The sequence below is a fragment of the Cavia porcellus genome, unplaced genomic scaffold (assembly GCF_034190915.1).
Source record: "Cavia porcellus strain 051 isolate PalLab524CR breed Dunkin Hartley unplaced genomic scaffold, mCavPor4.1 scaffold_32, whole genome shotgun sequence".
Classification (NCBI taxonomy): Eukaryota; Metazoa; Chordata; class Mammalia; order Rodentia; family Caviidae; genus Cavia; species Cavia porcellus.
In genome coordinates, this window is record NW_026947515.1 from 38,716,596 (window position 1) to 38,744,401 (window position 27,806).

At 48.7% G+C, this 27,806-nt stretch overlaps 1 protein-coding gene and 2 pseudogenes across 7 annotated transcripts; 2 read left to right on the top strand and 1 right to left on the bottom strand.

Annotated features, from left to right (window-relative positions):
- Nucleotides 1-2,870: 2,870 nt before the first annotated feature.
- On the top strand, nucleotides 2,871-27,718 carry Ctc1 (CST telomere replication complex component 1). Of its 7 annotated transcripts, none has more exons than XM_005002094.3 (23): nucleotides 2,871-2,957; nucleotides 6,615-6,649; nucleotides 7,580-7,743; nucleotides 12,047-12,281; nucleotides 12,398-12,609; nucleotides 13,770-13,926; nucleotides 18,049-18,336; nucleotides 18,436-18,564; nucleotides 19,313-19,545; nucleotides 19,671-19,848; nucleotides 19,955-20,155; nucleotides 21,196-21,322; nucleotides 22,208-22,322; nucleotides 22,432-22,759; nucleotides 22,845-22,931; nucleotides 23,146-23,339; nucleotides 24,677-25,024; nucleotides 25,703-25,780; nucleotides 26,197-26,338; nucleotides 26,425-26,489; nucleotides 26,691-26,856; nucleotides 26,954-27,080; nucleotides 27,230-27,718. In XM_005002094.3, exons 2-23 carry the CDS (start codon nucleotides 6,647-6,649, stop codon nucleotides 27,367-27,369), a joined length of 3,717 nt encoding a protein of 1,238 aa, XP_005002151.1. In that variant the 5' UTR covers nucleotides 2,871-2,957; nucleotides 6,615-6,646; the 3' UTR covers nucleotides 27,370-27,718. The 7 variants fall into 7 exon arrangements, with proteins under 7 accessions (XP_005002151.1, XP_063098460.1, XP_013004172.1 ...); XM_063242390.1 differs by lacking the exon at nucleotides 6,615-6,649 and having other exon boundaries at nucleotides 2,880-2,957; nucleotides 24,677-24,765; nucleotides 24,823-25,024; XM_013148718.3 differs by lacking the exon at nucleotides 6,615-6,649 and having other exon boundaries at nucleotides 2,881-2,957; nucleotides 24,677-24,765; nucleotides 24,850-25,024.
- On the top strand, nucleotides 8,101-11,602 carry LOC134474465 (COMM domain-containing protein 8-like; annotated as a pseudogene).
- On the bottom strand, nucleotides 13,358-13,712 carry LOC100727841 (small ribosomal subunit protein uS14-like; annotated as a pseudogene).
- Nucleotides 27,719-27,806: the final 88 nt, after the last annotated feature.

Below are 27,806 nucleotides of genomic sequence, written 5' to 3' on the forward strand. Positions count from 1 at the left end.
CCCTACGTGGAGAGGGAACTACAAACCAAGTGCAAAGGAGGACTAGGGACTGTCCACGCAGTGGAGCATGAGCCCTGATTGCCTCGAGCATCCTTGGGGTGACCTCTCCTCATTATCATCTGCTTATGGCCTCATACATGGGTAGTGCATAAATTAATTAGTGACCAATAATGGGAAACTACACACACCCTCCAAAATTGAAAACAAGGCAGAGGTAATTCATGAATATGTAAGAGTACAGCAGTGAATATCCAACGTCAGGAAGTTCAGAAAAATAAAAGAAACCAAGACAAAGGAACCCAGTGTTGTTCACACTCTTATGGTAACCTGGCTTGACTGTAGGCCATATCCGCCTTTGCAGTAAACACTTGCATTTTAGAAACACCTTCAGGCTTGTGTGTGATCATTAAGTGATCCAGGCAAGTTCTTGGGTTACCAAGACCAGGTAACATTACAATGGCTTCTTATTTAGTTTTGTAACTCAGTACTTTTTACTTAACCTATTTTTGTACATTTTTTTGTTTTTCTTTTCCTTTCAAGACAAGATCTCACCGTGTAGCCCAGGCTGGCCTTGAACTCGCAGCAATCCTCCTGCCTCATCCTCCTGAGGGTTGGAATTACAGAGATGTGCCACGATGCCTGGAGATTTCTGTACATTTTTTAAACCTTCATAATGTTAGGAGGAAAAATAACTCTCAATTTGCTGGATATCAGATGTGTAAGTCTATGTTCCCCAAATATAACGAGTGAGCTCCAAGAAACAAAGGAAGCTAAGAATAGCAAAAGTTTAACAGAAAGCTCCCACAAGATGGGGGCAGGAGGTTCCAAATGGGTTACTACAGAGGTTATTTTCTAAGAATGTTTTACAAAGCAAAACCACAAGGTGGAGCCAGGTGTGGTGCTACATACCTGTAACCCTAACACCTGGAAGACTCTTCTTGAGTAAAGAACAAGTACCTCCACTTTGACTAAACCTGATCCTATCTCCATGTAACTGATATGTACAGACCTGGCTAAGCCATTTCCTTCTCCCTTCAACTGGCTGTAAGCAAAGTAAATAGCGCGGCTGAGGTGCTGATGTACAGACCTGGCTAAGCCATTTCCTTCTCCCTTCAACTGGCTGTAAGCAAAGTAAATAGCGCGGCTGAGGTGCTGATGTGCAATCTTTGAAGCCAGGCAGCAGTCACTGATTCCCTCCCCGACGCCCATCATTATGGTTGAGCCTGGCAGGAAGAAAGAGCCATGGCAGATGCTCCAGCGGTGCAATTAGCACAGTGTTTATACAGAGCCACGGCTTCAGGGCTGTCATCTGGGTTGAGCCTGGAGATAAGAGGCTATGACTTCCCAGAGTAAAAAGTTTGCACATCAGAGCTTAGGCACGGGTGCCTAAACTTTAAATGCTACCTCAGTTGTGTTATACAGACTGATCATTCTGCATGCCCTTCTCTCTGCATATTGCAGAGGCACTTTCAGGCCTCCTACACAGCCCAGTTCACAGTACTCTGTATTTCCACTATCCTCATAGTCACTCATCCTCAAGCCACTCTCTTCTTTTCAAAATTAATAAAATCCAGGTTAGGCTCTGGGTCACGGCCTTTGTTCTGTTGAACTATCATCATCTGGGCTGAACTCAAGACCCCTTGACTCCCCATAATGACAAATGTCTTAGTGTTTGTTCTTGTCATGGGTTACACTGGAAGTGTAGATTGGAATTAACTTGCTCAAATTCCCGTAACAGTTCCATAGGATTACAAAGTTAAACTTCCTGGATTGCAGTGAGGACAAGAAAGGGATCCTCTATAGGGAGGCTGAGGTAGAAGGATTTCTGTGTGTTTGAGGCCAGCCTGGGCTACATAATGAGTTCAAGGCCAGCCTGGGCTACATAGCAAGACCTTATCTCAAAAAAACCAAACAAAACATGAAAAAAATCACAAGGTGGGTATAACATAGATCAAACTACAATCAACCAATAGAATTACAAGAATAATCACTTAGCTAATATAGATCCAATAGAGAAGTAAGGTACATAGAAAGGGTATAAAGCTAGCATCATAAACTTTAGCTTATCTACAACTTCTAACATAGAAAGAAAAAGGCATTTTTTTGAAAGGAGCTGGAAGGGATGTGAGGAGAAGTCCGGGTATTTTGAACACCTACCATAACCTGTCCATAACCCAAGAGTGAAAGAGATTCTCTGGCTGCATTTAGGAGAAAGCACTATTTTGGTTGGCAAATTCAGGGAGACCGAAAGATGCTTAGGGGTTATCAACCAGGCAGGCTGTTTGAACTCATAGCTCTCCCATCCCTTCACACTTAAGTCTCAACATCACTTAAGGAGCCAGACAGGTTTCCTGTCCTGCGCGGCCACCCAAGGAGGAAGACATATGGGCTGCTGGCAGCCATGCTATTTCCCGGCCTCTTTGAGGTACAACTGCGGCTATGCATTGAAGACATGCGAAGGTCACTGAACAGATGTTTTACAAATTCTTGTCTGATGACTGAAGAAAATAGTATGACCACAATTCCATAAAACAAGCGTACAGGTCGCTTCAGAAGAATGTCCAGGTCCTGAGGCTGTAGTGTTTAAAGATACTTCCTTGCCTGGTGTGGTGTGCAGCGTTTTAGAAAGAAAAATGAACTGATCAAGAAAACATGAACAGAAGCAAATGATTAAAGTTCCTATTAGACTTTGAAAAATTCACAAATTATGTAGAAAAGTATAGACTTGACTGTATTAGTTGCTGAAAACAAATGTTCTTAAAAATAAAGACGTGCTTTGAAAGAAATCCGCTGGTGTGCAGAAATCACGCCCTCTCGATGCAAAGCTACAGAGCAGCGACGCGCCCCGATGACGTCACCGAGCCCTCCCGTGAGCACTCGCGGCGTCCGCGCACGCGTCGTTCCCGGGGGCGGGACTTTGGTGCACCATGACGGGTTCGCGGGGTCCGGTTCTGTCTGTGAGTGCTGAGCTGTGTCCGTAGTCACTGTTTCTGACCCGAGTTTTCTTTCTTCTCACGTTTCTTTCACCACGTCTCTGGCCTGTGGACCTCGTTGGGCACGACTGGGAGTGAGGGGACTATGAGACAGTTTGCTGCTACTTCTGTTAGTTCTGCGAATATTTTGTTACTTTATTCGCGTGGCGCCCGTTAGGCGTCTCTCCTGCCACTCTTTAGGATTTAGACCCAGCGGGAAACTAAGAGAAGGTTAATGGGGCAGCTGTGGGTCTGAGGGTCGCAAAGAAGACTCGAGACGCATGTATAGGGGAAAAAGAAAAGTCAGTTTTGAAGTGTTAGCAAAGCAAAGAAGTTTTTACATTACAAGGCGGAAGCAGATACAGGTTGAAACGGAGGAGTACAGCAAGTATCTGGGAAAACTCAGGAAGGTAAATTGGATAGTGATGGATGCTCCAGAGCCAAGAGTGTTGTAGGATTTGTTGGGCACAACTTTGTTAGGAGTTGTTGGTGGATCCTAAACGGAAAAGTTGGTGATTGGCTACTTATTCAAGTAGTAGTGTAAAGAACTGGAAAACCATGATTAAAATGCAATGAGAGGATAGTAGTCCCAGCCTTGGAAGCAGTTTTGAGATTCCAGGGACGAAAACAAAATAGAAAGATAATGTCAGGCCAGGCATAGTGGCGCACACCTGTAATCGCAGCACTCTGGAGGCTGAGGCAGGAGGATCATTGTGAGTTTTGAGGCCAGCCTTGGCTACAAAATGAGTTCAAGGCCAGCCTGAACTGCATAGTGAAACCGTATCTTGAAAAGAAAAAAGAAAAAGAAAAAGGGGCTGGGGGTTTAGCTCAGCGGCATAAGTGCCTGCCTTGCAAGCAGGCGTCGTGAGTTCAATCTCCGGTACCGATAGAAAGGAAAAAGACCAAAAAAAAAAAAAAAAAAAAAAAGACTGTCATAGACTCTAGAGGGCCAGATTTGTGTAAGGAAAGAAAGGAGTTAGAGTATGACCAGGTTCAGTGTAAAACAGTTACTTGAGAGTGCTCTCTGCTAAATTAAAGAGGACTAGAAAAAGAGATGATGTGAAAAGTCATTTTTAGGCATGTATTGCCTAGAGAAATGTAGGCACAATCATCTGTTGGTGGCTGTTTAAAGCCAGGTTGTTTCTGGGCTATCATTCACCTGTAATCCCAAACTACTGGAAAGGCTGAGGCAGGAAGATCACAAGTTCAAGGCTAACCTGGATATTTTAGCACTGTCTCAGAACAAAATAAAAAGGGGAGGGGATGCAGTTTAGTGATACAACACTTGCCCACTACAGATAAGGCCCTGGGTTCAATTCCCAGTACTTGCAAAACTCAACAAGTTCAATTAGATGGTAAAAAAGGAAAAAAGTCACCCATTAGTATTTGAGGAGAAAGTGTATAGTTTTTTTTTAGACAGAATCTCACTGTATAATCTAGACTGGCCTTGAACTCACAGTGGACCTCCTGCCTAAACTGGAATTATGGGGCTGGGGATTTAGCTCAGCAGCATAAGCGCCTGCTTTGCAAGCGTGTCGTCATGAATTCGATCCCCGGTAGTGATTAAAAAAAAAAAAACTGGGATTACAGGAGTGTGCCACCATGCTTAGTGTGTCGTATTCTTCCAGTATGTGTATGCATACCAGAATTAAACTCAGGACCCCACATTTACCAGGCAGACACTGTGCCGCTGAGCTATATCCTGGGCCTCAGTATGTAGTATTCTTTTTTTTTTTTTTTTGTCTTTTTCGTTTTTATCAGTACCAGGGATTGAACTCATGACTGCCTGCTTGCAAGGCAGGCGCTTATGCCGGTGAGCTAAATCCCCAGCCCCAGTGTGTGGTATTCTTAAACTTCAGCTTATATTGTTCATAATCAACCTAGGGATCTTATTAAAATATTCTGATTCAACAGATGAGATCCATAATTTACCTTGTTTGTTTAGATTTGGTTTTCTTTTAGTTTCTTGGATTTTTTGGTTTTTCGGGAGTATTGGGAATTGAACTCGGGGCCCATATCCATAGTCTTTCTAAACATTTATTTAATTTTAAGACAAGGTCTCTAAACTTCCCAGACTAGGCTTGAACTTGCCATCCTCCTGCCTCAGCCTCCCAGAATGCTGTGATTACAGGTATACACGTGTCACTATACCTGGCTTGGATTTGTCTTTTTAAAAAACTTAACTTCATTTTGAAACAGTGATATTTAAAAAGCAGTGGTATTTGGTGCGCTAAACAACAGCAAGCCTTTAGAAGAATAGGAACTACTGAAAAAGAAGAATGAGGGTGGGCTACTTTGAAGCTGAGATTAGAGAATCATAAATTCAAGACCAATCTGGGGAATTTAGCAAGAGTTTATCTCAATGTAAAGAATGAAAAGGGATAGAGGTATAGAGTGACTCAGGTTCAAAAAAAAAAAAAGGCAAAGACAAAAAGTAAAATCCTACCCTTCCAGTATGTTGGTGGGGCAGCTTGGAGTAATGATCTGGTCTGGGACCCAAAGCTGAATGAAACGAGGCTATTTGATAGAGGCAGGTGAAGGTGTATGTCAGTGATAAGTCTCCACAAGGATCCTGAAGTTACCTAGAATTTGAACACTGGTACTTCTTTGAACTCACTTTGTAGCCCGGGGCACACTGTGTAGGCCAGGCTACTTACAGTCATCCTCGGCCTCAGCCTCCATTGTACTAGGGTTACAGGTGAGCATCACCTTGCCCAGCTTCAAAGACAGATTTTTTAATGCTGTTTTCCGGCTGCTAAAGCTTTGCTGAATGTGGAAGACTGACCAGAAGAGAGGAGCCTTGGAACACCAGGGATGAAGCTGTAGTGGCTTAGAAATACATTGATTAGGATAAAGGTCCTACTCCTATGTACTGTTGAACTCTTTAGAGATTTTAAAGCAAAGCTACCTATCCTGGGAAGAGGCCAAGTGGTCGTCTTCCTTAAAGCTATATATAATGGCAACCAAAATCTGTCAGCCATGCAAAGGTGGTCTATGCTTTCCTCAGCATTATCTTAGGTGGTGCATGCCTGTAATGCCAGCACTCAGGCTGAGGCACAAAGATTGCCATGAGTTCGAGGCCAGCCTGGGCTATGTAGTGGGTTCAAGTCAGTCTGGACTATACAATGAGACACTGCCTCAAAAAGAAAAAAATAAAGCCCACATCTTGAGCTGCATGTGGTGACCTCAGCCTGTAAATCCAGCTACTTCAGAGGCTGAGACAGGAGGGTTGCAAGGTTTTGAGCCTAGCCCAGGCAGTTTAGCAAGAACCTGTCTCAAAGAGTTAGGAATGTAACTCATTGGGATTTATATCTTGCATATATTTAGTTTATGGAAACTCAAATATATATATATCTGAAAAAAAGGGAAATGATTAAAAATCATATATCCATGTCCTTTTTATACCCTATTAGACACACTTATTTAAATAAGCATATTATAGAACAGTACTCTGACCTATTTTTTTCAAATCCATTTTATTCATAGATAAAAAGGGAAAAAAATTACAACAGAAATTTTAGAGCAATCAGGGGATAACAATGGTACATATACTGTGCATTGTCACCCCTAAATATATTTTTTATGAGCAAGATACAGTACAGTATTTTTGAAAGAGTAATTTTGCCTATTCTTGCTTTTCAGCTTGCTGTCTTTAGAAGCAGACCTCATGTAAGATGGTATGGCACTCAATGTGGTTGTCATTGTTCTTTTCTGTTTGTTCTGAACAAAGTTCTCCCCGTGTAGTCCAGTCTGGCCTCCTGAGGGCTGGGTTCCAGTGGGTCACGCCGGGCTTGGCTGTGGTCTCCCCCTAACGGTGGAGTGTGCCAGGTGCCGAGGGAGCGCCCAGCAGTCTGCTTGAGATGGTCAGAGTGTGGTCCAGAGAGGACTGTAGGTTTAGGTCGAGCATTTTAAGGGTTACTGTAGGTTTCCTAGAAAAGGAAGGAAGACCAAAGCTAATTTTACTGTGCTATGAATAGTACCCAAGGAAACACACGCTGGACAAGTGCTGTATTATAGAGCTACACTCTCGCTCTAAACAAAGCACTTCTGAAGCAAGATGCATCATTACGGGTACAAATTCTCTGTGATGAATGTTATCACTATGTGTATATATGGTGTACCAGTAAAAGCTAAGGATTTCTGCTAGGTGTAGTGGCATAGGCTGTAGTCCTACCACTTGGGAGGCTGATGCAGAAAGATCACGGTGAGCTTGAGGCTAGCCCAAACTACATAGCAAGACTTTGTCTCAAAAAACTAAAACATTAAAACAAAACAGAACTAAGGACTTTGAAGGCTTAAAATTCTAAACATTTTGCTCTTGATCTTCATTTTATATGCTTTCTAAATTTTTTTCTATTTCTCTTTTTTTTTTTTTTTTTTTTTTTTTTGAGATGGGGTCTCACTATGCAGTTCAGGCTGGTCTTGAGCTCACTTTGTAGACCAGGCTGGTCTTGAGCTCGCAAGGATCCTCCCACCTCAGCCTCCCGAGTGCTGGGATTACAGGCATGAGCCACCACGCTCGGCAATTTTTTTCTATTTCTTTATTCCCAAAATTTTGGTGGGAGGGATAGTCCAGAAGATGTTTTAACTAGGTTCACTTTCCTTAGGAGCAAGCCTGGCTTGAGGCTACCCGGGCCTTCATCCAAGAGACCATTTGCCCAACTGACCAAGAGCCCGATGTTCATTTGACTCAGTTGGTAATTGACTGTGTGAAGAGGATCTGGTGTTCCCAGGAGAGGAACCAGGGTTTTGCACTGCCCCTCAACTACAGGTAAGGAAGGTAAAGGTTGGCAGGGAGATCGAATTTGGGATTGAAGAGGAGGGAATCCACACTTAGACACAGGGTAGTGGGGAGTTGGAAGAGGGTTTGCTACTGTGGCAGCTGCTGACGCTGCCCTGGAGCTGGGCACACGGCCTCTTCACAAAATAATTGATGGCGTTTGTGGTTGAGCATACCCTTTTTACCAGGGTGATGACTGTGTTCAGGATTCAACAGAATGGGTACACATTTTGGGAAATATTACCAAGTTTTTTAAAGCCATAGTTGGTAAAAATTTATCAGGGGAAGAGACACTTGAACAGTTGAGTCAGTTGAATTGATCTCATCATCAAGAACCTATCATGACGCTGGGTGTGGTGGTGCATACCTGTAATTCCTGCACTCGGGAGGCTGAGGCAGGAGAATGTTGTGAGTTCAAGACAGCCTGAGTTACAAAGTGAGCTCAAGGCCAGCGTGAACTGCATAGTGAGACCCTGTCTCAAAAAAAAAAAAAGAACCTATCACAAAATACTTGAAAAGTAGGAAAGAAGAAATATGTTAGGAGAAATAATTCGTATTTCCTCTGCACAGCTACCAGATGTTTACTGGCAGTTAAGGCTTTCACCAAGTCATGCTCTTACGCTCACCAGGCAGGTGCTTATGCTGCTGAGCTAAATCCCAACCGTTTTCATCTAGATGTAAAAGAAAATGGTGAAATAAAACTGTATTCTGTTGAAATGAGTAAGGAAGAGCTGTGGAGTCTCCTAAATTCCTGGGAAGCAGCTAATAAGGTGGGCCTGCAGTTGAAATAACTGGAAATGACGGATACCAACATTGTCAGATTTCACCGCTGTGATTGGTGTGTGTGCACAATCCCTGCAGGGGACCGGCACGTTGATAAAGGAGGAGTGGTGTTGAGATTGGAAAGATAAGCATCAATCAGTGTCTCTAGAGAACAGGAAGTTGCATGGCTGAAAGGGAAGCAAGAGAGCTGTGGTAGCGGTTTAGTTTCATAATGGTTTTGTCCTCTTTGCTAATATCTAAGAAATCTTGGCGAATAGTTTTGTTGAAAGCTAAAAATAGTTTCTAAGATGATATAAACATACAAAGAACAAATGTATTGACTGTTAAATGTATGACTAGTGAGGGCATGTATTATGGGTATAAATTTGTGATATTTAAGTGTTTGTAAAAGTACATATAAGCTACATATATAACTCAGGAAATTCCATATCTTTTTCATTAATTCTGAGTTTATGAATTATAGAAACTGGGGGCTGGAGATTTAGCTCAGCAGCATAAGCACCTGCCTTGCAAGCAGGCAGTTGTGAGTTCGGTCCCTGGTACCGATAAAAAAGAAAAAGACAAAAAAAAAAAAAGAATTATAGAAACTAAAATCTAGAACTCAGAAAAGCTTAGAGTAACATTATTACTTGTGTATTCCCATGTCTGATTGGGAGACTGTGATCTGATAAAAGCATAGAAGTTATTTGTTATAAACATAAGGTAATAAATACAGATGCGTTTTGGTTATAAAGTTTTAATACTGAAATTAACACTTTTGGATGTTAAGAAATTCATTGGAAGATAAACCATTTTCAACCTCAGCTAAATTTAAAATAAACATTCTGAACAAATAAAAGTGTTATTTGTTTATTTTTGGTACCAGGGAATGAACTCATGTGCTTGTCCTTGCCAGGCAGGTGCTTATGCCACTGAGCTAAATTCCCAACCCTGAAAATGTTGTTTAAAAAAACACACACAAATCCAGGAAAGTGAGAAAAGTGTGTGAACAAAGTGGTGTGTACACAGCCTTTCCTGTGAACTTTTTTCCCTCCGTTTTTCTTTTCCTTAACTGGCTTAAGTCAGATTTAGAGGTGAGGAGAGGCACTGCCACACCATGCAGCTCTTATGATGGGGGTAGGGGTGAGAGACCAGGAGACAAAAGCTGAGATTAGGCGGAGCCCTCCCCCTCCTGATGGGAGGGAAGGAACTGCCCCCTTGGCTGTAACCCCTGTACTCAGGAGGGGGAGGTGGAGGATCACTGAATTTGAGACCAGCCTCAGTGAACTTGTAGCAAGACCCTATTGCAAAAAAAAAAAAAAAAAGAGAGAGAGAGAGAGAGATTCCGAGAGATTCTAGACCTTACCGAATTTGGGTTGTTTTTTGTTTGTTTTTGTGTTTGCAGTCCTGGGATTGAAATTGGGCCCGCACGTGCTAGGGCTAAGCTATGTCCCCAGGTCTGTCTGTGCTTATTCATTTCATTTATTTTAGCTTTTATTTATTATTATTATTATTATTATTATTATTTTTGTGAGTGTGTGTGGAACCAGGGATTGAACTCATGACCTTGCACTTGCCAAGTAGGTGCTTATGCTGCTGAGCTAAATCCCCAGCGCCCTATTTTATTTTTTGAGACAAGTTCTCACTGTAGTTCAGGGAGTCCTTGATTGCACTGTGTGGCCTGTGTTGGCCTCAGACTCCTGCTGCTTTCCTGTCTCAGGCGCTGGGGTGCTGGCAGCATATTACTGTCACACTTGGCAGCCTTTTTTTCGGGGGAGGGGCAGTTGGAACAGGGTCTCGCTGAGTTACCCAGACTAGCCTCGAATGTATGATCCTCCTGAGTAGCTGAGAGTACAGGTGTCTTCCACTGCAGCCCAGCTGGGTTGCTGTTTTTAAGACCTCATGCTGCATAGTGGCTGTAAATGCTCTGGGTAGCTGAGGCGGGAGAACTGAAAGTTCACGCCCAGCCTCAGTATCTTATTCAGACCTGGTTTTAAAGAGAAAAAGATAAAGACCCGAGGATGTAGCTCAGTGTGAAGGTACTGGGTTTGCGCCCCAGTACCTCAAAACTTAAAAAGAGAAAAGGAAGACCTTTTAAGTTGAAGGTCTTCTTAAAGGTACACTTCTTTGGGGATTTTTAGTGCACAAAACCACTTCGTGAGCTACACTACACTAGGAAAAGTTAATCAAGCACCAAAAGAACAGAATTTGCTTTATGGCCAAGGAAGCTTGAGAGACTGTGAATACAACCTTCTCTAAGAGATTTAGAGGGCTCATTAACTTAAGGCTCTGAAAAGTTTTACCAAAGGAAACCTATTTCTTCTTTATAGGAGTACCACAGTCTTAAGAATGGAATATGTTATCCCCAAAATGTCTGTATTTCACTATGGGTCCAGCTACCCGTGAGCAGTCTGCAGTAGAGCTGTGTGTAAATGGTACAGGATCTTAGCATCCTCTGCAGTTCGCTTCTCTGTGCTTAACGTTGCACTTCGTATTGGTACACTTAGTTCTAGCTGACCTTTAACTGCTTTATTTTATATGTGTACATGTATATGAGAGAGTGTGTGTCACTTTTTGTTTATCCTTCTTAAGACGAAAGATAAAAATCTGTTTGAGTTTGCTTAATTCATCATTGCTCAAGCTAACTTCAGCTGGGATATTGTTTCCCTGACACTGTCCTTAACCTGTTTATGGGATTTGGAAACACTTCCCAAACTCGGCTCCCTGTGTCAGTCAGTAGAGGCATGGAATTCTGGTGAGAGGCTGCTATTTGGATTCTGTTATTTGAGACATGGTTTTCATAATTCTGTTTAATTTTCTAATTTGTGACATTAAACAGTGGTTCTTCAAACACTGGTTTGCCAGATGTGACCCAGCACCCTGCTTCCTGCAGTGAGCGAGGCTGTGGCCCTGCTGGGGTCCTGTTCTGAGAAAGTCTTTTATGTTTGAAAATGATTTACTTGGGCTGGAGATTTAGCTCAGCCGCATAAGCACCTGCCTTGCAAGCAGGCAGTTGTGAGTTCAATCCCCGGTACCAATAAAAAGGAAAAAAAAAAAAAAAAAAAAAAAAAAAAAAAAAAAAAGAAAATGATTTACTTTAGAGCTGGGCATGGTAGCACTTGCCTCAGGAGGCTGAAGCAGGAGGATTGCTGCAAATGCGAGGCCAGCCTGAGGTACACAGTGAGTCCAGGGCCAAGCTGAGCTGCATAGTGAGGCCCTGTCTCAGAAAGAACCAGAAGTACAGAGGACCGAGGACATTGCTCAGTGTCAGGGCACCCTTGGGTTTGGGCCCTGTTACCCCCCAGCCCCCAGCTATCGCTTGGCCGAGACTTCCATTCTGCGTTTCCCTCGGCAGTGTGCAGCCCCCAGACCCAGGCCCATCGCGTTATGGCAGGCCCTTGCCCTGGTTCCTTTCTCTTTGGTCATGCACATCTCTTAGTTCACCTTCCCTGCATGAACCGTGGGACAGTGTCTGGGGAGTGTCCTCCTGGCCTGGCCTGGCTTTGTGGAACCTCTGTTCTCCACTCTCCAGCTTTGCTTCAGTGCAGAAGCTCAGGAGCCACCATCAGCCGTGCTGTAGTCACCTGTCCTGGAGCAGCAGTGCGTACGAGGCTTGGGCCCAAGAGGCCGAATCAAGTGGGAACCCCCTGCCCCAAGAGCAGCTGTTGCTTTTAGGGACACTAACAGACCTATCGCAGGACTCAGAACAAGAGAGCAGGGATGGAAGCCTCTTTGTGAGAGACAACACTGGAATCCTGGGCTGCGAGGTAAGTAGGGTGGACCAACCAGAAGTTTCAGATTCTAGCGGGAGCACGGCAGCCAGGATTCTAGAGGGGCAAATTGGATGCTGGGACCGGTTAACCCATCTTCCTGGTTTTTCCAGCTCTTAGGTTTGGACCTGTCTTGGCTGGGCCATCTCTTCTTATTCCCCAGTTGGAGTTACCTTCCTCCTGCCAAGTGGGATTCCTCAGGGGAAGGGCACTTGGAGCTCTGGGATGCCCCTGTGCCAGTGTTTCCTTTGAGCGTCAGTCCTGAGCCTCTCACGCCTCTCCCTGTGCTGTACCCACGGATGGCATCCCAGGTGCTTGGACACAGGTAGCTCTCTTCTCTAGGGGAGGAGGGAGCACTGTGCAACATGGAGGAGGATGGTGGTTCAGTGGAGGGAAAGAAAGCTTCGATGGTAGTATAGGTGGGACATTCCAAATTTCAAAGGGTCGGTGGGCCTTTGCACGTCAGGGACGTAAAGAGCTGCACATGGTGGTGCTCACCTGTAATGACAGTACTCTGGGCTGCTGAGGCAGGAGGATCTCAGGGAGTCTGAAGCCAGCCTGGGTGACGTAGCATCTTAGAAGGTCGCTGTCTCAGAATAAAAACTGAAAAAGGACTAGAGCTGTGAGGACCTAGCTCCCTGTGTAGGCCCAGGGTCAAGCCCCAGTGCCACATAAAAAGATTATAAAGAGAAGATGTGTGTTGCGTGTGTGTGCTGGGAATTGAACTCAGGACCTTGTGCTTAGTGATATTCCTGGCCCTATTTTTGTTTTATTGAGACAGGGTTACCTGTGTAGTTTTAGGCTGGCATTGAACTCAGTGTGTAGCCCAGGCTGGCTTCATACTTGCAGGGATCCTCCTGCCTTAGCCTCCCGCCTCTTGAGTGCTGGGATTACATGCACCATCACACCCTGTGTAAGAGAAGTGTTCTTCAAAGGAAATGTACTGTATCTAAGGGCAAAAAGAGTTTAAAGATTTTTTTTTTGAAAGCTTTTAGATTTTTTATTTTATGTACAAAGAATTTGCATTGTTTCTTTCACTGAGCGGATGTCCTGGATAATCCAGCAAAGATCACTTAATCCAACTTGATGAAGCCGAAATCCTTCGCATACTGGCGGAAACACTGATGGCACATGTTCAGCCCGTATTTCCAAATCAGACTGTGTCGGTTTGAGCAGACATGGCAGGAATGAGAGCCCTGGCTGAATTGCCTCGGGTGGCTCCACTAGAGCTGCTGGTGACCCATGTTGCTTCCAGAAGTCCTAGGAGGCAAAAAGGGAAAAAGAGTTTAAAGATTTTAAAATGCTATTGTGGGGTGGAGTATGGACACTTTATATCACTACTAGATTTATGCAAGGGAAGAAGAGTTGGAAGGTTTTTAGAATAGCTTTGTGCTGTGAGGTTGTTCTTTGCACAGGAAGGAAAGACATTTGTAGAGTCACAGGAAAGAAATGGAAATGACTTCTTCCCCTCCTTTTCCTTCTTAGAAGTAAGCTCAGAAATGCGCAGTCAAATCTAGCCGGGAAGCTGGTCCGGCTGAGTCCTCTGGTAAGAAGTCAGCAGAAGACATACTTCATCCTGTCTCTTGGAGAACCCACCTCTGCCGCCGGCCAGGCTGTCGGCCAGGTGCCCATCATTGTGCAGGTGAGGGGCAGGGGCGGTTCAGGGGCACGCAGGCGTGGAAGCAGGGTACCCTGATGGGAGCTGCACAGGGGAGGAGGACGGCCGGGAGGCACCTTGTGGAACACAGCTGTGCAGAGAAGGGCCAGCGGTGTTGCTGTCTGTGTGTGGGGTTAGGGAACAGACTTACCTGCTCTGCAGTCCGTTCATTTGCATCGATGGTGTTTGTATCCTCTGTGACATTTTTGAAAACTGCCAGGATGACTTATTTTCTTCTGTGTTAGAAGGATGGGCAAACAAATCATCATGACTCAAATAAGACATCGAATAAATGCATTAAAAAAAAAACAAACTTGGGGCCAGGGAGTTTGGCAGCATAAGCACCTGCCTGGCAAGTGCGAGGTTCTGGGTTCAATCCCTGGTACCAAAAAAAAACCCTCAAATAACAAACTTGACATTCATTGTTGATTTTTTTTTTCTTTTTTTGAGACAAGGTCTGACCATGTAGCATAGACTGGCCTTGAACTTACTATGTAGCCTGGGATGGCCTTGAACTTGGAACAGCCTCAGTCTTTAGGAATTGAGATTATTGGTGTGCACTACCACACCTGGTTCTAGGTACAATTTTTAAATCACTAATATTTGTACCATGGCAAACCAATATTTTATGACTTACATAATCATCTAAATAATATTTAAAAGCATACAAGAAAAATTACATGAGAGGTTCTTTAACATGTCTCTTAGAGCAGGAAACTAGGGTAAGGAGTTTAATTTAGTTAGGAGAGCTTGCCTGCAGCTGAGCATGGTGGTGCCTGCCAGTCCTCCCAGCGCTCGGGAGGTTGAGGCAGGACGGTTGCCATGAGTTCGAGGCCAGCCCGGGCTGCATAGTGAGACCTGTCTCCAAAAAAATGGTTGCCTAGCGTGTGTGAAGTCACGGGTTCAGTTTCTAGAATCACCGCGAAGGAGGCAGAGAGGAAGGAAGGAAGGAAGGAGGGAGGGAAAGTCCTGAGACTTAGGGACAGTCAGAACGCTTACCTGTGTGCAGCTGGTGAGCTTACGTAACGGTGAGTAGCCTGTAAGGAAGCTAAGCATACTTTTTTAAAAGGCCCCTAGAAGCTGCCTAAATTTCTGACTTTGACTTTTTCTCCTAGATCAAGGAGATCTGGGTGTTGGACTCTGGACCCTTTCCCTGAATTGTATCACCAAGCCTTTTTCTGTTTTTATTTTGAGACAGAGTCTTGCTAAGTCACTGAATTGCATAGGCTGGACTTGAATTGGTGATTCTCCTGCCTCAGCCTCTCAGAGTGCTGGGACTATAGGCATAGGTGACCAAGCCTGGTTTACATTAGAATGTTTTAAATCTCTTTTTTAAAAAGCATATTTTAAATCTCTTAAGGATCATTAGAACATTCTGTGAAGCACAGAGTTGGCTTTTTGACGTATTACTGTGTACCAAGATAGACATCTCTGAAATATACCTGAATTTTTGCAGATGACTCTTTTAGATGGTTCATAATGTATGTAGATCTGATATGATCATGGATTTATGAAGCAACTAGAGAATAATACAAAGCAGTATGTGAGTTCTAGGATGGGTGGTTAATTTGTTGCAAGCCAGCTAGAGTTTATGATGTGGGGGAAGCTGTGTAAAGTGATGTGAACTTGATTTGCATCTTGAAGGAGGGTAGGATTGGAATTGCTAGAAGACAGAAGAGGATGTTCTGGACTGGAGAATTACCTGCCCCCAGATTCAGCCTTTGTTGACGGAACATGTGCTGCAGACTAGGCACCTTGCTCAGCAGAGGTGAAGCTGAGTAAGCTCACGGCTCTCGTCTTCTGGCCGCTCTTATCCATGAAATAAGTGTCCTAGCAGTGACTGCGTAGGATTGCAGGTTATAAGTACAGTGGCAGATAGATACACATGCATGAGGATGTCTGAGGGGCAAAGGTGCATCTGATATAAACTTGGGGGGGGGTCAGGGGAAGAGGGGTTTTGGGGTGTGTGTGTGTGTGTGTGTGTGTGTGTGTGTGTGTGTGTGTGTGTTGATGTTGGTGTTGAACCCAGTGTCTTACACGTGCATGTTTTATCACCGAGCTACACCCACAGCAGCACAGGGATGCTCTTGGAATTGTCTGTGGGCTGCCGAAGAGGCCTACTGGGAACTTTTTGTCGCTCTGCATGACCAGTGGATCTTTGCCAGAGCCTGAGAGCTGAGGTTATCTCTTAAAAAATGAAGGGCTGGAGGTTGAAGGGAGAGGAGAGTTTAGGGTAATCACTGTAGTAGTAGGGGATAGGAGATTACAGAGGCCCCTCAGGAACAGGTTAGCATCTGTGTCTGGCTCTGAGATGGTGTGAATCTGTCTTCCTTGAGTGAGGTTTCTACTTTAGAGAGGAATTGAGGCAGATATATAATATGTTTGTTTTGTTTTTCGAGGGGTACTGGAAATTGAACTCAGGACCTGGTGTTTGCCAGGCTGGTGCTGTGCCTCTGAGCTGTACCCCGGCCCCAGCAGCTGTGTAATATGGCATTGGTACACCCAAGGGTAAAGGGCAGGGAGGGCTGGATTCAGGGGCCAGATCCTGGTGTCAGACGGGGAAAGAGAGGGACCTCAGCATGGGAGTGAAGGAGGGCTGAGATGCTGGGGTTCTCCTGAGGGCTGGAGGAGCGCCGAGAGGAGATGGAGGGCCTCCATTCGTCTGCTCACTCAGCCCGCTGCTGTGACTTGTTTTGTCCCGTGCAGTAAGTTTTAATAAGGGCTCAGCGATGTTTTATGATGTGCTGCGATATCAAGGCCAAACTGGTGGACTCGGCTGGTTTCAGAGTGGAAGGAGGAGAGGTCTGGAAAGGTGAACAGAGGTAACTGCAGTTTGAGTTTCTTGAGTTCTCAGCGTGGGGCCTAACCTAGGGCCTGGTCCATACCGGGCCCCTTTCCACTGCTGAGCAGTACTCCAGCTCGTGTCAGTGGCCTTGGAGGCCCTGAGAAAGGTAGCGGTGCGTTTTATACCTGGGGAGGAGCGAGCGTACCGAGAAGGTTTTTGTGCCAATGAACCGTCTTACCCATGAAGCATCTTCCCAGGCCTCAGTGTCTCCAGCGACTGTCCTGCTGCCCCCTCCAGGCCACGTGACGGCTTCTTCCCTTATCTTAGCCCTCCCTCTCCCCCGCAGCAGCTCCCGGCAGCATTCCCCCTTCCTTATCACTGCTAGAGTTTCCCCTGCTCCCAAACCATTCCTGGCTCACTCTGAGTTGTGAGCATTTTTATGTTGTTGGCTTCTTTCTGAATCTCCCTCCTCTTCCTCCCCTCTTCGACAAACCAGTTACAAGTTGAGCAGAAATCCAAAACGCTCCAAAATCTGAAGCTTTTTGAGGGCTCTACTGACGTCACAAGTGGAAAATTTCACCCCTGACCTTGCGTGATGGGTCAGAGTTAAAATGCAGGCACACTAGAAATGCTGTGTGACATGAACCCTCGTAGCCACACTGGTAGTGCATGCCTGTGATCCCGCCGGAATCCCAGGACAAGCGGGTGCATGTGTACGCAAGCAGGCTGTATGCCGTGGGTAGGTGGGCATATTTGTGTCTGAGTGTGTGTGTATATATATAGTTGTTATTGTTTGTTTTCTTTTTCGTCTTTTTGAGACAGCATCTCACTATATAGTTCAAGCTGGCTTTAAACTCACTAGGTAGCCCAGGCTGGGCTCAACTCACGGTAGTCCTTCTGCCTCAGCCTTTCAAGCACTGGGATTACAGATGTACACCACCACGCCCGGTAGAACAGTTGTATATTTTCATGGAAATTTTATGGATGATGTATATCTTTTTTTTTTTTTAAATTGGTACCAGGGATCGAACTCATGACCACGTGCTTGTAAGGCAGGCGCTTATGCCGCTGAGCTAAATCCTCAGCCCCAAGATGATGTATATCTTGAGGAAGGGATTAGGAAATATTTCTCCAGTGAAAAGGAGAAATCCCGAAAGCCTGTGGTTTAATGTTTCATCAGCAAACATAGACAAGATGAATAGACAGGGAAAAGTCATGGGGAGCAGGCCTTGAGGTCAAGCTGTGGCGAAAAGAAGCTGGCCGAGGGGCAGCGCTGTGGGCAGCCCCTTCCGCACTCTCCTCTGGCCTGCATCGGTGTGTAGGTCCCTGCCCAGCTGGTGTGGCACCGAGCTCTTCGGCCTGGCGAGGACTATGTGCTGACGGAACTTCGAGTATCCAGGATCCATGGTCACCGCTACCGCGTTTGGACGACCACTCCTGCCTCGAATCTGGTGCTGCTAAATCCAGAATGTGTGCGGGAGCTGGAGCTGGGGCTGGAGCTGGAAGGAGCCTTGGAGGCGGAGCCCAAACCATTCCCCGCACCCAGCAACTCCCAAGCTGGGAAAGGGCAGAAAGGTCTTTCCCAGGACTCCCTCCTCTTACATTATAAGGTGAGCCTAGGGAAGAGAGCCTGGAGCTTGGGGGGCAGGAAGTGGGCTCTCTAATGAGGAAGGAGGTGGTGTGACCAGCTGGACCTCGGCCTCTCGCAGGGAACAGTCACTGGTGTGCTGAACGAGCCCGCTGGCCTCTATGAGTTGGACAGGCAGCTGGAACTCTGCCTGGCATACCAGCAGTTCCAGGGCCTCAGGCGGGTGATGCGACCCGGGGTCAGCCTGGAGGTAGGTGAGAAGTTAGGCGGGTGATGAAGGTCCTCTCCACAGTCTGCTTCCTTTATGGGCTGCTGTTTTTTTATGCTAAGTGGGAGCCCCTTTAGAAAACTATAAGTAACCTGTTGGACAGAATGCTTCCCCTGCCTTTTTTCCTTTGGCGTATTGGAGTTATCCCCAGAACCTTTGCATTGAGATGCATCCCCACCCTTTTTTTATTTTGAGACAGGGCCTCACTGAGTCACTAAGTTTCAAACTCTGGGCTTGAATTTGAAAATCCTGCCTTAGCTTCCCAGCATGCCAGGATCACAAGCCTGTGCACCACACCTGGCTTGGAGTGCTTTCACACGGATAGTTTAGCCAAGAGCTTACAAAGGAGAGCAGCAGTCTTGCTGATGCACTGGAGGACACAGACGATGAGGAAGGGCGGAGGAGAAGCATCCGCTTCCCAGAGTGCCCTCCTGCGTTAGGGAGGAGCTGGCTGAAGCACTGGTGCAGGCCAGGATCTCGGGCAGCCTGGTGGGAAGGCAGAACCAGCCCTGCCAGCCAGGAACCCCAGAAAGACTGACTGGCGAGTGTGGGAGATGGTGCTGATGTCGGGGAGTGGGCTTTGGGAGCACAGCGTGAGTCTGGAAGGGAGCAGCGGCCGGCGCAGGGGAACTTTCTTTCTTTCTCTCGGGACATAAGCAGCAGGAGCAGTCTGGGATCGCTGGGTGGGGGCTTCGTCTCTGTTTTCACACTCTCCGTTGTTCTCCTGCAGCTCCGGGACGTCCATCTTCTCCAGTTACTGGGTGGAGGGACAGAAAGGCCAGTGCTGGCACCCTGCCTCCACGGAGCTGTTCTGCTTCGGGCCTTTTCCTGTCAGAAGCCTGGCGCTCAGTCATCCCACCAAGTTCACGGGGCCCCCTTGTATGAACAGCTGATATGGAAGCACCAGTTAGGGCTTCCCCTCTACCTTTGGGCCAGCAGGGCCCTGGTGGAGCTGGCCTGCAAGTGAGGACCAGGAGGGCCTGGGCCAGGGAGGCGGGTGGGGAGGACAGTTTCTCTGTGGGGGAAGCAGGATCATGGAAGGGACAGGGACTTCGGGGGAAGTAACTGCGTTGCCTTTCTTGGCCAAGGCTGTGTCCCCACATGCTGAGACACGGCCAGTTCCTGCAGCATTCCTCTCCTGCACACCCCAGCCTGGGACTGCAGCTCCTGGCTCCTGCCCTGAATGACCTGGCTCCACCCGGCAGCGCCAGGCGGAATGTACACAGTGAGATCCTTGAGGAGCCCCATCGCTGTCCCCTCCAGAAAGTACGAGGATAAAGTACGAGGCTGCAGGGAAGGTGGGTGGCAGCACTGATGTGCTGGAGGACACGGGGCACGGAGGACGCAACCTGATGTCCCCTCTTCTGGACAGTATGTTCGGCTGCAGACCCCCTGCTCTTTCCCCACCCTGGATGCACTGGCAGCAGAAGGGCAGCAGAAGGCTTGGGCCTCCTTTGACCCAAAGGCCCTTCTGCCCCTCCCAGAGGCTGCCTACCTGACCAGCTGCCAGCTCAATCAGCGCCTCGCCTGGTCCTGGTTCTGTATTCGGCCCTCTGCTTTCTGTCCAGCCCAGGTAAGGGCTCCAGAGGGCTCAGCGGCTTCCTCTTGCCACTATTCAAGTCCAAGTTACAGTCGTTTTATTGGTCATTTTAATTATACCAGCCGTTCTGTTTTGTTCAGCTGGGTCTCACTGTGTAGTGCGGACTGGCCTGGAACTCACTTATATAGCCCAGGCTGGCCTCACACTCACGGTGACCCTCCTGCCTCAGCCTCCGGAGTTCTGGGCTTACAGGTATGGCCACCACACCCAGCTATACCAGCCTGCTGACTAGGTGGCCCTGTCCACTCTTGGTCCCCACCATTTGATTCTCCCTGCAGCAACTAGAGAGTGAGCGGTAACAACATAACTTAGATGACAGAATTCACTTGTTTAAGCCTTTTGTTGTTCAGACACTTTCTGTCAGTGCACATACAATAAATGCAAACTCATGGTTTCGGACAGGCCTACTCTAGCTCCAGTCCTGCGCTGTGTTTCTTGCTACTGTGTATGTGACTGTTTTTGTGTGTTTCCTATCCATTTTCCCTCCTGAGAGGGAACCCTTTGGTTCACTTTTTTTTTTTTTTTTTTTTTTTTTTGTCTTTTTCATTTTTATTGGTACCAGGGATGGAACTCACGACCGCCTGTTTGCAAGGCAGGCACTTATGCCGCTGAGCTAAATCCCCAGCCCCCCCTTTGGTTCACTTTGTATGCTCATGTTTGAGGGGCTGGGGCTGGTGACGCACATCTATAACCCTAGCACTCTGGAAACCAAAGCAGGATGGTATAGTCAAGCCCAGACTAGACAATTCAGTGAGACCTTGCTCAAATCAGAAAATAAGAAACTGGGGGCGTAGCTTTGTGAGAAGGCCCTGGGTTCAATCCCCAGTACCAGGGGGACTCATTCTATAGGTTGAGGCCTGTATCCTTCCTGTAGGTTGTTTTGTTTTCTGCCAGGGTCTTGCTTTGTAGTTCAGGCTGGCCTTGAACTCACTGTTACCCTAGGCTGCCCTCGAGTGTGTGGTGATACTGCGGCTTGGCTTACAGGAGTGTCACATGCCTGCCTCCTCCTACAGGTTTTAGTTGGAGTCCTGGTGGCTTCATCGCGTAAAGGTTATCTGTGTCTTCGGGACCAAAGTGGTGCCCTGCCCTGCTTGCTCCTGGCCCAGGACTCTCAGCCTGTCACTGACTCTCGGCTCATCGGTATGAGTTCAGGGCCGGAAAGGGGGTGCTGGTAAGGAGGGGTTTTTAGACCTGAGAGTGAGAAGCGTCTGCCGGGGTTTACGGAGATGCTAAAGTGACACACGTTGAGGAGGAACTGGCACGGCAGGTTGGCAGAGCGGGAGCCCCTCCGCCAGAACTGCAGCTCCCATGTGCTTTCTCCCCGGCTCCTAATGTGCGTGCCAGGGTTCCAGCGCCTGTTTCTTGCCTTCTTGGCTTGGAAGAACAATGGTCTTTTGTTTTTTTTTTTTTTTTTTTTTGTCTTTTCCTTTTTATCGGTACCAGGGATTGAACTCACGACTGCCTGCTTGCAAGTCAGGCACTTATGCCGTTGAGCTAAATCCCCAGCCCCAAGAACAATGGTCTTACTGGATTTACTAGGATTTGTGGAAAGGAAACCTCTAGGAGGGAAAGTACTGAGAATTAGGAACAGCCATTTTAGGAATTTGTGAAAAAGTACAACCAGAACAGTGGCAGGAGCTCTGAGCTACGTCTCCAGCCTCTTTTTAAAATTTTGAAACAGGTCTTACTAAGTTCCCCAGGCCAGGCTCGAACTTGTGACGCTCCTGCCTCGGCCTCCTGAGTAGCTGAGATAGCAGCTCAGGAGCACCGTGTGCCGTCACGCATCACCCTGGGAATCCTCACAATAAGGATTTTTCTCTTGGGATAAACCACAAAACAACAAAGAGCAGCAGGGTGGTGCCTGCAGATGCAGTGGTTTCTTGGCCCCTGGGAGGTGGAGGTCAGGTGAGGTGTGCAGCAAATCAGCCCTGGCTTTGGACGGGCAGCAGCACCTGTGGGGTGTTCCGCCTGACCACTCACCCTACGGTTCTTTTCTTGCCAAAATAGAGAACTTTCTTCCTCTAGGCTGCCTGGTTCGGGCAGAGAGGTTCCAGCTGGTTGTAGAGAGGAATGTCAAGAGCAACTTTCCTTCCTGGAAGGAGCTGGGCGTGGCAGACTTCATCCAGAAGCAGAAGGCCAGGTCAGTTTCCTGGGGTGGTGGGTCCTCCTGAATCCAAGTGAGGGAACACTGGGACCCAGAACACACAGTCTCTGCGCCACCAAGAGATCTGTCCCTGTCTCCCCAACAGAGTCTACATCCAGATCTTTCTTGCTGACTGCCTGATCCTGCCGGTGCCCAGATCTGCACCTCATTCAGTCACTAGCCCAGCGTCTGCTCAGATGGAGCCCTCCTGCCTCGAGCAGCCTCCTGAGGGACAGAGCCGGCTCTTCGTGCTGTCCCACAAGGAGACACTCATGAAGCTGAATTTTTGTGCGTCCTCAAGGGCCAGCACAGAGGTGCTCAAACCCACCTTCAGTTTCCAGGTGTCAGGGGTCTGGCTCGGGGGCACCCAGAGGAAGATGGGGACTGGATGGGGCCCACCTGAACCCCTGAAAGAGGAGAACAGGGACCAGAAGGTAAAGTGGGGCTCTTGGTGCCTGTGGCCTGGCCTCGTGCCCAAGCACCGGGCTGGCCCATAGGCCCCTGCTGTCCTCCGTACAGGTTCTCCTCCTCTTCCGCGGCTCCTCAGTCCGCTGGTTTGCGTTCTTGCACCCAGGGCAAGTGTACCGTCTTGTCGCCCCTCCCTCCGTGAGTGCCGGCTCATCCCTCCCTTCCCCAGCAAGCTGTGTCGGGCTGGGGTCTGGGAGAGGCGTGCCAGCTGGCCCCTCAGGTCTCCTAAGGGGCTGGGCCTGTCGGGGTTGCCATCTCTTCACCAGACTGCAGGAAGAAGCAACCCTGGGGGGTTTCGTGACCTTCCCTCGGCCTGGACACTCAGAGGCGTTGTCTCCCTGTGTTCTGGCAGACGCCAATGTTGTTTGAGGCAGAGGGTGCATCCTGTGTGTCTCGGCGTCCTCTGGAGTTGGCTGCTGGTGGGTCTTGCCTCACTGTCCAGGATGAGTGGACCCTGGAACCTGAGAGCTCCCAGGATGTGCCCGAAGCGCTCAGCCTGCAGAGGGCGCTGCCTGAGTCTTCCCTGCCCAGCCTGCTCAGTGGGAAGTAGGTGTCCACCAGTTCCTCTGGTCAGTTTGGCTGCACTGTCTTCTCTGCACAGCCTGGGTTTGGGCAGGAGTCCCTTCTCTACAGTGCGTGTCCCCACCTGCCCTCCTCCCTTTCTGTGTTGCCCAGCCTGGCCTTGGACAGTCCTCGGGCCTCACTCTCCATAGTAGCTGGTACTGTGGACTGTACCATTGCACTCAAGCAAGACATCTCTTTAATGTGATACAGCTGTAGAGGAATAATGTCCGTGTAAGAAGGGAGCTGTGATTCCTATTTTTCCCCTATCGTATGGCTTTTTGTTAGTACCCAGAATCAAACTCCTGACTCGGCGCTTGCTTGGCAGGCGCTGTGCCATTGAGCTGCACGCTCAGGTCGTGCATGACCGTTTGAGATGGCCACAGGAAGTATTCTCACACTAGAGGAAAAGCTTTAGCAACGAGAGAAAGCAGGAGAGACCAGAACATATATGGGGAAAGCTGAAAATGTAGAGACAGGCTTTTGTTTAGTGCAAGTGCCTGGATGGTGGTTGTAGGAACAGTATTTCACATGTAAGCTTTTTGAGCCAAGCGTGGTGGTGCATGCCTGTAATCCTAGCACTTGAAAGACTGAGGCAGGGGATTGCTGCAAACAGTGAGTTCAAGGCCAGTGTGAACCATATAGCATACCCCTGCCTTTAAAAAGAAAAAAGAAAGCAAATGTTTTGGCTACATTTGTAATCCTAGCATTCAGGAGGCTGAGGGGAGAGGATTGGGAGCTCCAGGTTAAGTCTGAGCTACATAGTGAGACACTCCCCAAAAACTACCTTTCCAAAGACCTGTATTTTGAGGGGGAAGCGGGCTGAGCTCAAGGCATAGACTGTAAGTGACAGGTTGACAGAGACTGTAGGTACAAATGGAAGTGTGGACTGAAGGGAATCCTCTAGGAAGGCCTCTGCTTCCAAAGTGGCATAGATTTCATTGTTTTTTGTTTTAAAATTGTACAGGTTTTGAGTATCCTGCTTCAAGCCTGAAATTCATGTTCTGTTACTGTCAGTAAGCATTTTGGCAGAGCCCCAGTTTTCCAAGACTTTTGTTGTTGTTGTCTTTTTGAGACAGGGTCTCACTATGCAGTTCAGGCTGGCCTGGAACCCATTTTACAGCCCAGGCTGGCCTGGAACTCACAGCAATCCCCTTTCCTCAGCCCCCCAAGCGCTGGGCTTCCAGATGTGGCCCACCACGCCCAGCTCGAGACTTTCCACACGACGTTGCAGCAGATACTGTGGCTCTTGTTTCTGTCCTGGCTTTATCCTCACCGTTCTTAACCTTCCGCCCCGTGTCCTGGTGTGTTTCACTTTGCAGTTTCACCGATTCCTTGGTGTCTTTCTCAGCTGAGATTTTGTCACGGACGGTGTGTGGGCCACTTCTGGGCCGTTGCTGGACAAAGCCTGGTAATGACCTTTCCTGGGGGCAGGTGTGCAGTAGTGATGGGACTGTGGTCCTGGCAGATCCCTTTGGCCCCTGTCCTCCTGCAGGGAGCGCCCGGGCCCCGAGGAGGTGTGTGAAGCTAACCGTGGCGCTCGGGACTGCTCACTGCGAGTTCCCCCCGCACCTGGACGTGTATATGGAAGAGCCACACTTGCCCGTCCCCCTGGGGCTCCTGCCTGGAGCCCGCGTGCACTTCAGCCGGCTGGAGAAGAGGGTTTCCAGGTGGGGACCCTGCCTGTGGCGCGCTCCTTCCCTGCTGGCCCGCTGCTCTGCTGCTCAGCTCCCCCAGCTCGGCTGGCTGCAGGGACGGCTCTTGGCTTGCTGCTTCTCTGTTCTCCCCCCGCCACTCCCGCCACTGAGGAGTGGACCAGGGGCCTCCACACTGAGCTACGTGCCCGCCCCGTTTGTGTTTTTTATTTTGAGGCAGGGTCTGACTACATTGCTACATTTCCCAGGCTGCTTCTGTTTCACCTGCCAACAATACTGGGATCATCCCACACCTGCTTCTTTGCTTTTTTTTTTTTTTTTTTTTTTTTTGTCTTTTTGAGACAGGGTGTATGTAGTTCACACTGGCCTTGAGCTCACTTTGTAGACCAGGCTGGCCTCGAACTTGCAGTGATCCTCTGCCTCAGTTTCCAAGTGCCCCCAGGATGATAGGCATGTGCCGCCACACCCAGCTTTGCCTACTTCGAATATGTTAGTTGTGACATATGCCCTCTACCCTGCTGAGGTGCTGCAGGCCAGTCCTTCCCTTATTCTTCCCTCTGCTTTGGAAAAGCCAGTTCCAGGGTCCGTTCTTCGGGTGAGGGGAGCCAACCCTGTCAAGCAGATCTCTTGAGTACAGCTGCACCCCGGTCTGCCTGCTTTCTCTTCCTCATGACTGTTCTTCTCCCCTCACAGATCCCACAATGTCTACTGCTGTTTCCAGTCATCCACTCATGTACAGGTCCTGAGCTTTCCCCCGGAGACCACAGTGAGGTCAGCGCCCAGTCCCCGGTCCCTAAACCTCACGGTCTCGCACCCCCGTCTCTCCCACTCATGTCCCCCGCGCTAGGGCTTTTGCCACAGCTAGAGTCTTCTGCAGCCCTAGAAGAGTGTGTTGGTCAGGATTTCCCCTGCTCTAAATAAAAACTGCCCAGTGCTGTCATGTCATCGAACAATGTTTGTTCTAGGTTTTTAAATGGTTTTCAGTCTAAGAAGCATGTCTCTTGGTTAATTAGCATCCTGGCGTAGAAGCCTGAGAAGTAGCTGATGATGATTTGCTTAGCTGCTCAGGATGCTCTTCAGTCTGAGGTCATCCTGCCTGAGCCTCCCAGGTGCTGGGGTCACAGGATGTGCCAGTGCCTCCAGCTGTCTGCTTGTCTCCTGACCCTGGCCTCTCTGTGTCTCCTTAGCGTTCCCCTGCCTCACATCTACCTGGCTGAGCTGCACGGTGGACGGGCCCCCCTCCGTGCCACTGCGTCTTGCCACGTGGTTTCTGTCTTCAGCCTGGAGCTTCAGTGGGTGTGTGCCCATTGTAGCAGCGTCTGTCTCCAGGTAGCAGGAGGCTCAGTTGAGCTGGGTGTGGCAGCCAGAGGGCTGAGATGGAACCCTCAGACTCCGCACCTCCTTTTTCATCCCAGGGAAGGTGCACTCGTCAGGATCCCTCCTGCCCCACTCAGACGTCAGTAAGCCAGGCCAGCATCAGGTGGGCACCCACTGCACTGAGCCCCTTGTTAGACGGGCTTCACCTGTCTCTGTTAGCATAATTCCCGCTCCTTGGCGCTGCCTAATATTTTTGAATGAATGGGGGAAAAGAGGCTGGAAATGGTGGGGAGCAAGGTTGGTTGGGTTCAGGGGATTGGCAAGCCCGGGTTTGCTCTGGGAGTTCTGCCTCGTCTTTCTCTAGGCTTCTGGTGGAGGACGGGACTGCTGAAGCCATGGTGACCTGTAAGAATCATCATGTGACGGAAGCACTGGGGCTGTGTCCTAGTGAGTGGACCTCCCTGCTGGAGTCTGCCCGAGGGCCAGGTAGAGTAGCCTTGCAGTTCACTCGGCCTGGAGCCCACCTGGAGGTGAGATGTGACCAAGAGAAGGGGCTGGACTACCCAGGCTCCAGGGTTTGCCTGAGACGTGAGCGCGTGGGCTCTGGTGACTCTGTTCCCTTTCTAGTCCTCCGCTGAGAAGATCGGGCCCTTGACACTCTTCCTCAGGGCGCTTTGTACCAGCCCCGCTGTCCTCCGCCCTGTGGAGCTTTCTTTTGAGCTGGAGAGGAGGCCCTGTAATATTGGCCCCTTAGGTAAGGCTAGTACGTGCAGGGGGTTCCTGGGGAAGGGGTGAAGGACTGATGGGGAATTGCTGGACCGGGGGAGGGGAATGGTGGTGTGGACTGATACATGCCTTCAGCCCTGCCTTTGTGTGGGGTGTGTTTTTCTCCTCCCATTTCAGAACCTCCACGGCTCCAGCGGTTCCAGTGTGGAGAGCTCCCTGTCCTGACCAGGCTGAATCCCAGGCTGAGACTGACTTGTCTCTCTATCCGGGAGCCGCAGCTCCCCGGCCCCCTGGGGGCCCGTGCCTCCCCCTGTTGACCTGAACTGCACAGATGGCCTGAAGTTTTTCCTGCCTGGGGAACCTCGAGGCCTGGGTTCCAGCCCTGTCCTCTTCTTGCGGCACCTTCTGTCACTGAACCTGGGCCCCGTATCTCTTGGTTCACCAACTGCTACCCTACTGTGACTTAGACCAGTGCCAGGCTTCTGGGGCTGGTGTGGGAACAGCAAGTGGTGGCAGGGGACTCCTCCTCTGATGGGGTCTGGACACCTGCACGCAGCTGGCAGTAGGCGGCTCAGCCTGCAGGACGGAAGCCTTGCCCCTCGGGAGGGTGCTGTCCCAGGCCCTGCGCTCCAATAAAGCTCCCCGCGGCTGTTTCTCCTGTGCTCATCTCCGCTGCCACATTTCCTGGCCCCGGCCTTCGCGTCGTCTCAGCCATGTGTTTACCACCGTGCAGAGTGCAGAGTGGACTGGAGAA

Coding starts and splice junctions, on each gene's coding strand:
- Ctc1 (XM_063242389.1), top strand. CDS start 2,928: ATGACGGGTTCGCGGGGTCCGGTTCTGTCT. Junction 22,932..23,145: donor GTCTTGTCGCCCCTCCCTCC/GTGAGTGCCGGC, acceptor GTGTTCTGGCAG/ACGCCAATGTTGTTTGAGGC. Junction 25,025..25,702: donor CTGGAGAAGAGGGTTTCCAG/GTGGGGACCCTG, acceptor CTCCCCTCACAG/ATCCCACAATGTCTACTGCT.